We start from the raw sequence: 10,703 nt of genomic DNA, 5'->3' as shown, positions 1-10,703 counted from the left end.
AGCGAAAAAAGAGAACTGTACAATACAAAACGATTTATTGACTGCACGTAGCAGTACAACTTGTTGATTAGTCTTGCCCTGGTGGCTAACAGTAGCCTGAGCGAACAATTGTGTAAATGCTTGGACTGCTAATAACTGCAATCATCATTATTGAGAGAGGAAAAGCAACACACATGGGCAGAGAAAGAAAATCCTCTTAACAGCATCCTGGGGAGATGAAGTGAAGTAACGCAATTAACACTAGCACGTAGTGTCAGAACCTTCCATCCATTCACCCGTACGCACTTTCATCTGCACTAATGGTCACGGGGGTCTGCTGGAGCTGATCCCAACTGGACCGGCTCATCACATCACATTGAAAGACAGAAAAACATTCACAAACCTACAGACCCAATTCGCATCACATGCTTGTTTTTGGATTGTGGGAGGAAGCCTGAGAAACTGGAGAGAAACCACACAGACGCAGGGAGAACATGCAAACTCCATACAGAAAGGCCCCAGGCCTGGAAATCGAACCTACAACCTTCTTGCTGTGAGCCGAGAACCAGAACTATTGATTGTATGAATCGATGGTTTCAAAAAAAGGAAGTACCAAAAATCTGCATTCTGTCATTCAGCCAGCAGGGAACGCCATAACTGGTTGCAAAAAAGACAAAAAGGCCACTGGATGTCAATCCGGAATGGAGCACTGAATTCATACCTACAAAAACTTAGTTGGTCTAAATCACAAGTACGAAACAATCCCTGTTAACCCGTTAAACGAAGCACCCAAGGTGCACAGACCTTGAAACCAAAGCCTTTCAATCACCTGATCAAGTCACTTGAAAGCCTCCACCGCAAGACGTCCGAAACACAAAGGCACCGAGGAAGCAAACGCGAGTTCCCACCTGTTGACCCGAGACCTGAGATTATGTCACTTCCTGTCCTGAACGCCAACATTCTCTCCTCAGATGTTCCAAGCAGGAAGAAAAATTCTAGTCTGCGAGTCTTCCTCGAAAGAGCAGGACCATGTGACAGTGCTGGCAGTGCACACGACATCGGTACGTGGTACGGCTGAAAGGGTCGCCCATCGGGATTCGGCTCTGCCCGGTGAAAATCCATAGACGCGGTTGCTGAGGGCAGCGACCGTCAGATCTCCGACAGGGTCACGCGCAAATGATCTGCCGAGCTCTCGATGGCCAGGATGAAGGTGTCCTCGTTGGAGTAATGCTGGATGATGTTGTCGTCCATGTTCACCAGGACCCTGGTGAGGAAGAAGAGCACCATGAAGAGTCAAAAGACTCATGACTTGAACGGAGAGAAATGCCGCTTTCCCCCACGTTAGGCAAATACATCTGTACCGATATGCAGGTATGCATAGTATTGAAGCTGATGGCTGATTTTTCATGCAGGAACCCTTGGCCTCGCCCTCGGTGGATCAACTCACTCACCCTTTTTTGCTTTTCTGGTAAACTTTGGCTTTGTCGACGGGCACCGCGTACTTCTCTGAGATCTGGCCGAGAGAGAAAAGAAGACGTTGCAACGCGGTGAAGCGGAATCTGAGGCCTGCCGAGTGTCATCGCGTGGCCACCGCCTTCACTGCACTTACTGCCTCCATCAGTGCGTCGAGGGTTGGGGCGTGCAGCATCAGGGCATCGAAAACTTCATCACACTCCTTCCTCACGTACAGCAGCACTGGCCGGGACAAATGAGATGGAACTTCAGTCGAATGAACAGGATGTCAGTGGATTAAAAAAAAAAAAAGAAGATCTAAATGGCAATCAATGGACACAAACCTTTCCTCTCCTGTTCCACCTTGAGCTTCTTGAGCTGAGTTGGACTGGCGCCTTCCTCAGCAGAACATGACATTCTTTTCACCAGGACGCTTCTGAAACATGCAAACAAACCTTGATCAGCAATTGGGAGGAAACACCACTGGAAGGATTCTATGGGCCATTGGGGCCTCAGATGATACTGTTAATAATACACTATGTATGTGACGGCGCATCCAGACTGATTTTTAGTCATGCCTGGACCCCACAAGTAATCACAGGTGGGAAGTAACAACAAGTACAAATTGAGTGGTGGGAGTCACGAGAAAAGCACACTTGCTTGAAAGGAAGAAATTGTACCATCGCTTCTTTTCTGTCAAAAGCAGAAGTGCACTCAGCGTTCTTACCCGTTTCTGTCGACCTGTTCTGGGTTGAAAGCAAAAACCTGGGAGACATTGAAAAAGAAAAAGGTTAAAAATATAGAGGTTTGTGTCTTTCTTTTGTTCAGACAAGGGTTCTGTGTGTCCTATCTTGACATGTTTCAGTGGAGCTTCCGCCTTCCTCAGAGCCGTCACTTGGTGGCGTGTGTTACTCGTCTTCATCAGCTGATGTTATGGAGTCGTGACCACGGCCAGTGGTCAATACAACGGTCGGTGATGGCTGATTTGTGGATTTCCTGGTGCGCCTTTTCTTTTATTGCGCTTGTTTGTCTTTTTTCCGTCTCCCTCTCACATTCTTTTTGATGTTCTTTTCTCCGTGTGTTAAAGCTCCTCCCTGTCCTCCTGATGTATGTTTTATTGCATGATTGACGTGGTATCTTGTACATAACATTGCATTTGTTGTTTTCTTCCGTTCTGTCCTTGTGGTGTACTAGCAGCTGTGTGAATTCTTACAATGATCCGTTAATCCTAAAAGCGGTTTTATTTTTTTCAGCGAGTGCTTTTGATAAGTTGTAAGTTGTGGGAGGCGTGACCGACCAGTCAAATCTCACAGGTTCCATCACGCCTCCATAACATTAGCTGATAAAGCCCTAGTCACACAAGTCACCAAGTGGCACTCCTGAGGAAGGTGGAAGTTCTGCCAAAACATGTCAAGGTGGGACAAACAGAACTATAAGAAAAAAAAAGGGCAACACCTTAAGTGTGTGTGATTGTGAACGAGACGGACTCTCACCTGTCCTGCTCTCTGCAAGTTTCCAAAGTGGACATCAGGGATGAAGAGGACAGGCTGGGAGTCCAGGTCCCTCATGCTTCTGAGCAGGGCTGCATCAGGTTTCCTGACTTGCGACGACTGCCCCAAACTGCAGTTTCTCCCTGCGCACGAGAGCAAAATGAAACATCACCGGTTACCGCAGGTGAAAAATACAAATGACCCTGAGCTTCTTGAAGACGAGCTCGAAAATCGCTTCTGCATTTCTGGACTTGAAATTCCAACGGCGTTCACCTTTTGTCCTCTTCCTGAGCTGCTTCCTGTCCTCATCGCGAAGCTTCCTCTCAGCGCCCTGAAGATTCAACAAGGTTTGGTCGGAGATAGAAATATGTTTCTAGTTTCTTCTTAGATCTTGTTTGTTAAAAAGAAGGAAAAAAAAGTCTTTGAGCTGAGTCATTCTCAGCTCACCAGCATCAGCGGGAATTCCTCACCTTGTCACAGAAGACCTTGATCTGAGTGAAGGCCCTGTGAATGGGCCTGCTGCTGCAACTGTTGTAGCTGTAGGTGTCCACCTGGATGAGCAGGGGCATCCCTTTCACACCCTTCTGCGAGGAGAAGTCTGTGCTCAGGCAGTTCACAGAGATAAAGACCTGAGGACCAAAATGAGACAAAAAAAATACCTCAGTTTCTTCCCTTATATGGACTTGAATTCATAGTATATTCATAACTCATACTGAACTTCTAGATTTACTCTATAAATACTAAATGTTGTTTCACAAATCGCAAAACAAGATAATTCCTGAGTTGGTGAGTCTTTGGGAAAACATATGCACAGGTATTCTACAGTACTGGGGGGAAAAAAGTTTCTGGACACATTAAAAAAAAAATCACAATTTAGAACATCAAACCAAGCGTATCTGTGGATTAGTCTAACAGTGTACGTGCAGAGGGGAGCATGTGAGCTGGAGGTGAATGTGCTTTCCCCCCCACCAGTGGGACAGCAAACAGCATGTCGAGTGTAGGTGTGGCTACCTTCACACATTCAGCTGCATGGGGAAAAAAAAACTCTTTGACGCAATCCCAGATGACATTTGTTCGGTGCAACAACAACGAAAAATAAAACACACATCCAAAACGTCGCACTTGCGTACGATTTTCCGGTCATACCGGACCGACCGCCTGAGGTCGGACCGGTAACGGCAGAGATTCCACACTGCAGCTTTTTCCCACCGCACGTCGACAGTGCCGCCGTGTCTCAACACGCAGTGGGTGACGGACCGATTGCTGCAACAAAAAAAAAAGAAAGAAAAAAAAAAAAAGGGCCTGCAGCACAAACGAGCCTCCTACACACACTCACACCTCCACAGAGCCATGCCATCTCACTTTGCCCGGGAGCAATGGACGCACCAGTGATTTGAGTGTGTGTGTGTGTGTGTGTGTGTGTGTGTGTGTGCGTGTAGGCTTGTTGTCCACCGCACATACAAACAGTCAAATGTTTTCTCCCCAAAAAAATAAAAAGAAGTCAACAGGACACTGGTGAGTGGCTGTTCAGCTTAACCAGGCACAAACAAACGGAATCAACAGAGGCGTTTCTTTGTGCTGGGACAGGAGGAGAAAGCAGGTCCACCCGTTTTCTATCACCGCTTCCCCTGCAACCCCATAGACAAACCGCCATTCGGTTTAGAAGTTCCCAGTTGGCCTGACGCAGATCCAACGCAGATCTTTGGACCGTGGGAGGAAGCCGGAGAACCCGGAGAGAACCCCCAACGCACGCCGGTAGTACATAGGTGCCACACGGGCATCGAACCCGCGACCTTCTCGCCGTGAGGTGACAGCGTCAAGCAGTGACCACGTTTGCATGTAGAGTTTAATCGGACGGAGTTCGTAATTCGGCTTTTCGAATCATTGACGGGAACGCGTCCACAGCCCCCGCACCAGGGGACGATGTAGGTCTTATCAGCGTGTTAACTTCCGGTTAACCTCTTTCGTCGCAGGAAAACAGATCATTTACACCAGGCGTGGCCAAACTACGGCCCGCGGGCCACCTCCGGCCCGCTGCGTGTCTCTGTCTGGCCCCCGTGAAGCCAGTCATAAATCACCCCCACCACGATGCAGGTCCGTCATGTGGCCCGTTGCAAAAAAAAAAAAAAGTTTGGCCACCCCTGATTTACACCAAGAACGCTGTCTCTGATTGTCACCCCTGCTAAGAACTCAACTGGATGTGAGAGAGATTTCACGGCAGGTAGGGAGGACAGCACTGATGCCAATTCACATATTTTGCAGGTTTTCAACTCACCAGTCAGCATACAATTTTCTAATTGCAATGAATACGTTGGCATTCATAGAATAGAACTAGATCGCCGATCATCTGAACGGGCAGGCGGGCAGCCAGACATCCCATGCGTGGCGCACAAAGACAAAAAATATATATGCATCTTCCCTTTACCCGTGCGGCCGGGTCTTTTTCCCAGAATTGTTCTCTTTTTTCACCACCTGTCCCGGGAAAAATAAAATCTCAAGCTTAAAAGGGAAGTAATGTGATGGAGACTGAAGAGCTCCGAGAAGACTGCAAGTGTCTTCAGAGGAGAACCAGGAATGGCCAAGTCCAATATGATCAAACAAGTGACTGTAATTTGTTCTTGAACAATAATTTTGTTCAAGATCCCAAAATGCATCGATCCCAAAATGCATGTATGAATCATTTGACTTCTGTATTCTGATGCCGCTGTTGCTTGTACTTACTTGCTTGTTATTTAGTTGCCAAGGCACTGTGTATGTGGGCTCATGAAACATGATCCAGTGAAGACATTTGGAACTCTGATCACCCAGGGCAAAAAAACTCCACTGCCATTGTTATTTATGAAATGTATGAAAAGGTGGTTTACTGGGGGTGTATGTCAGCATCAGATGGGAAAGGGTCCCTGCTTAACACAGTAACCTTTATGCAGCCAAGCTGCAGTGCCTCTGTGAGGCCATAAATGGGTACTGCTACGCAATGACAGAAAAACGCTTGAAAATGTGATCAAATGAATCAAATAACAAAAGAATTAAATTACATAAAATAATAAAATGTTCTCACCTTTGCTTCTTCACCGACATTCCAAGTGAAAGTCACGGCATTGTACGCGATTTCCTCCACGTTTCCAAGGGTGCTGAAGCTCTCCTTGTAGTCAGCTGCGTGCAATTCAAAGATCATCATTTCGTTAGTTGTACATACTTTTATAAACCTAAAATACTTTTATAAACAGGGTCACTGTTTTTTATAACAGCCCTACACTGGCCTCAGGTGCTCATTCAAACCTCGCTGAATGAAGAAAAGGTTCTAATTTACTTTAATCCTGCTGTGTGATGCACACTCATTTAAATTGAAAACGTCCTACACACAAATGTAAGCTATTTCTATTTGCTCTCTAATCCAATGATTGATTCCTGCTTATTTGTGCTTCCATGGACTGACCCATCTCTTAACCCCTTCAGAGCAACCCTTTAAAGAGGACCTACCATTTAGAACATATTGTATAGTGCCATTTAAAAAGTATAGTAGTATGGGTAGACGTTTGTCAGTGCAATGCAACCCTTTCAAACCTTCATCAAACGCGCAGCTTCTGCTCGCACTGACAGACTCTCAAGTGCTGACATTATGTTAAAGGTTTTTGCCGTGGTACTGGCATGAACTTGCCACCAACAAACCCCAGTCTAATATCTTAGTTTCATTCCAGGGAATTGTCAAACACAGGCTGAGGCCTGTTTCCAGCCGATCGTACAAGATATGGCCTCGGTCCCAGACCCCACCTATTTTCACCTCTTAACGTCTATGCAAATGGTAAAAGCCAGTGGCTATGTCTCCGCTCACAGCACTCCTGTGAGAATCGAGGATTGACAGTTAGTCAACGTGTTTGGAGTTTCACCTGGGGACACGCGACGGGACCGAGAGACCGAGGCTCTGTCAACAGTAGTTAGTATGCTGACTAACGTCAGGGCGGCCTCGCCTGCCTCGCATGGCAGCACAGACACAGCCTGATCAGCGCGTCAAGAAGAAGAAGAGGAAGAACTATATATATATTAATACCAATATCCAGGACTCTCTGTTTGGCCGTGTGCTGGCGGGAGTGCCAGTATTTCCAGTTCTTTAGCTGCTCGTCCCTGCACTTGTCCTCTGCAAAGATGACCATGACGACGCTCTGCATCACAAGCAGAACCCAAAAAGAAAAAATAAAGATCAAAATTTCATCATCACGATATTTTCAGCAAAAAGCCATTTACTGCAGGCCAAATAAGATATCAAGGGTAAAACCCTCAATATCTCCCTCTACAGCCCTCTGCTGTGAGCCTCCTCCTCTCCCTCACCTGTACAACACTGTCCTGCTGAAGCTCAGAGCCTCCCATGGTGCATTGCTCACTACTGGATGGCCTGTTCCCACTCACCCGCACTTTGCCTCTGGACTGACACAAGGACGAGGTGAAGCCGCTCATGGACAGCGTCAGCGGGTAGAACTGGCCACGGTTGAGGTAGGCCATGGGTCCGTCCCCCTGCCGCGGCCGCAGCGACATGCTGGCATCCAAAGAGTACTGGAAACAGTCACTGGAAGAGGGGGGGGGGGGGGGGGGGGGGGCAAAAGTTAAATGTGCACCGTGTCAATGTCCAGAGTTTGAAGGCACGCAGAAGAGCTGTCTGTGCTCTACGTGAGTGAAGAATTTGCAGCTCCAGTACGTAAATGTGATGAAATAAAACAGGTAAAACAACAAAACAGCTCGACACAGATCATTCTTGAAAAGGTTATTTTTGCCCTCCTAGAGCTGACAAGGTGAACGTTGACAGGCAACTAGGCGGCCAAAAAGAAATGGTGCTATAGGAGGCACTATAAGGTGGTCAACTGGTACACCTCGGTTATCAGTGTGGGGGAAAACATGCTCAATTCAATGGGGCCAGCAGTCATGATGGGCCCCAGATGATACTGTTATTACAGCGTTTTATAAATAAAATATAAGGGCATTTTATTATTACATTTCATTTTACAATAACTTGAAACTTGTAATAAAAATATGTTCTTCTTTGTTTTCTTTTTGATTGCAGAATACACACCTGCAGAGTTTACTGCGTATGACGTGGATGTGCATGCATGGGTGATCTTTACCACTTGAAATACATCTAAAACGGGAGCATCTTCTATTTTCCCTCTAAGTCCGACTTACGCTGGCGCGCTGAAGGGTAATTCGTGAAATCCAGAGGAAGAGCTCCTGTGCAACATCTGTTTGAGAGGAAGAAAAATTTGCCTTCAGATTTGCCTTCCATCGTGATACCAAGTGAAACATTCCCCTCCCGTCTATTCCGCTGTATCGGCTGCCAAACGTCTCACCTCTCCGTCTGCATCACCTTCATTCGTGCTGTCCGGTGTGCCTCTCCGCTCCTCTTTCAGGAAGCCAGCAAGTGGCAAGTCGTAGTGGCTCTGCTCATAAACCATCCTTGAATGCTCTCTGGGATCTTCCCGGTAGATTTCTCCGGAGCACGGTACTCTCACGTGTGATTGGTCCTCTACCTTGACTGCAGACAGTCCGACGTTGCATTTGACATCTCTGGTGTGCGCTGCCAGGCAGGAAGCTGCGTACTTAGAGGCCTGATACTCTGAGGTGGTGTTGGTGCAGCTGCTGTTGAGGGAAAGGTTGACAGGCATGGACCTGAGAGCGTGAAGATGCCCATCCAGCGTTTCCAAACTCCTGCTGTCGTCGACGGCAGCCACGGGGGGCTCTGAGGCTTTGACGCCGCTGCACACGCGTCTCTTCTCTTTCGGAACCTGACGAAGCGGGGGAGGCGTGAACACGATACAACATCTGGAACATCAATCCATCCATCCATTTTTAACACCCGCTTGGTCCTGCACTCAGGGGTCGCGGGGGTCTGCTGGAGCCTATCCCAGCTGTCACAGGGCAAAGGCAGGGTGCCACCCTGGACAAGTGGTCAGTACCACACTGTGGAGAGCCTGTGCAGCTCCGTCAGCTCAAGACTGCTGCACCCTCAGCGCAAGAGGGGAGCACTACTGCAGGTCATTCCTGCCCGCAGCCATCAGGCTGTACAACTGCACACAGTAAAAATCCTCTTCTGACACACTTCATTTCATAAAGGTGCAATAAAACACTTACTTACATGTCAATATTGTGTATAACTGTCAATGTAATGTGAATATCTTGTAAGTTCCTTCTTAGTCTATATATATATTTATTTTATTTCTTTATTTCTTCTTAATCAATATAACTTCAATTATTTTCTACTGCATTGTTGATATAATGATGCAAATTTCCCCAATGTGGGATTAATAAAGGCTTCTTATTATTCTTGTTGTTATTATTCTTCGTCTTCTTCTTCATCACGGAGCCATATAAAGACAAACAACCATTCACTCTCACACACACACACACACCTACGGACAATTCACCCGGAGAGAACCCACACAGACACAGGGAGAACATGCAAACTCCACACAGAAAGGCCCCATGCTGGAAAATCGAACCCGCAACCCTCTTGCTGTGAGGCCACAGTGCTAACCGGTGTCGAAAAAACAAAACATCACTGGGAGTCGGGGGGGGGGGGTGGTCGCATGATGAGCCTTTCACACTTTGCACACCTTGTAGTAGTCATACAGCAGCCCCAGCGCTGCTGCGCTGTCCTCGTCCCCATTGATGCTCATCATGGCCTTGGTGGCAGCGGTGAGCGGGTTCTCCAGGTAGCTCCTCCACGCTTCATCCTCGCTGCTGAACACCCTGCGAGTGGGCACCATCACTTCGTTCGGCACCACCACCACCAGCCGTTTGCTGAAAAGAAGGGGAAACGTCACCGTGTCAACCAAAGGGAGACGGCGGCCTGGTGGAGTCTGGCAGAGCTCGCCGCTGCCAAGCCACGAGGCCTGCCCCTCGGCTGTTTCTCACAAAAACGCCTGTCTAATGATCCACCCATGAGGCATGTGTTTATGTTAGTGCCTTTTAAAAGACTTCTGGATCCCATTTCCCTTTCCTCAAAAGGTCAGTTCATTCAGTTTTACTGAGGCTACTGCTCCTCCCATTGCGTGACAATACATGTTGTCATTGTGTGAGCCAAAACGGGGACGTGTGACATCACAATTGTTGTTGCACGAACAAACTTTTTTTTTTTTTTTTTTTTTTTTAAATCAAATAAGCCTAATCATTTTATTCTTTAACACAAGTTGCAAAAAAATAATACTTTTCAGAGAAAAATGTAAGCGCTTGTGCCACAGAAGGCAGGTTTGGCACAGACCGTAAGTGCTTGACAGAGTTTGAATGGTTGAAGTGTGAATATGCTAAAAAAAATAAATAAATAAATAAATAAAAAAAAAAGTTTTACAAGATGTTTGTCAAAAATCCAACCAAATAAATAAATACATAAATAATCTGAACGACATAGGGGCAGACAGGAAATTGTTCCCTCTTACCTGTCCAGGTCCATGCTGCCTCCAGGACTCTTTGGTGGTTTCTATGGCTCTCTTGACAAACTGGACTTTCTAGTTGGTGCAGGTAAGTTTTGTCAGTGAGACAAAAAGACAAGTAGGAGGCTGGCTTTGTTTAACTTACCAGTTAAACCAAGCGACGGAATCACGTGATACATTGCGCAGCATTTTCCACCTTATTACTTTGGTACTTAGATAAGACATTTAAAAAAAAAAAAATAAAAAAAAAACGCTGAATGTTTAATGTTGAACAGAAGCGACACTCACAGAAGGACTTCTGTCCTATTTGAAAATCATTCAATGAACTTTTTTGCAGAGGCTCCTGGAGCCGCTGGATAAACGAGGA

General features: G+C 46.7%; 1 protein-coding gene across 1 annotated transcript; it reads right to left on the bottom strand.

The window, feature by feature from the left end:
- Positions 1-18: 18 nt before the first annotated feature.
- On the bottom strand, positions 19-10,531 carry LOC142898362 (grainyhead-like protein 2 homolog). The gene is made up of 15 exons (XM_076041297.1): positions 10,343-10,531; positions 9,521-9,707; positions 8,258-8,692; positions 8,094-8,149; positions 7,326-7,482; positions 6,970-7,081; positions 5,980-6,074; positions 3,392-3,550; positions 3,195-3,252; positions 2,925-3,064; positions 2,159-2,196; positions 1,776-1,867; positions 1,589-1,674; positions 1,431-1,492; positions 19-1,243 (listed from the first exon to the last, which is right to left on the bottom strand). Exons 1-15 carry the CDS (start codon positions 10,354-10,356, stop codon positions 1,129-1,131), a joined length of 1,806 nt encoding a protein of 601 aa, XP_075897412.1. The 5' UTR covers positions 10,357-10,531; the 3' UTR covers positions 19-1,128.
- Between the last annotated feature and the right edge of the window lie 172 nt (positions 10,532-10,703).

This window comes from Nelusetta ayraudi, unplaced genomic scaffold (genome assembly GCF_046127955.1).
Source record: "Nelusetta ayraudi isolate G7.1 ecotype Tasmania unplaced genomic scaffold, CSIRO-AGI_Nayr_v1 ptg000063l, whole genome shotgun sequence".
Classification (NCBI taxonomy): Eukaryota; Metazoa; Chordata; class Actinopteri; order Tetraodontiformes; family Monacanthidae; genus Nelusetta; species Nelusetta ayraudi.
The sequence above is the reverse complement of the archived record's forward strand: the minus strand, read 5'-3'. Positions and strand labels throughout refer to the sequence as shown.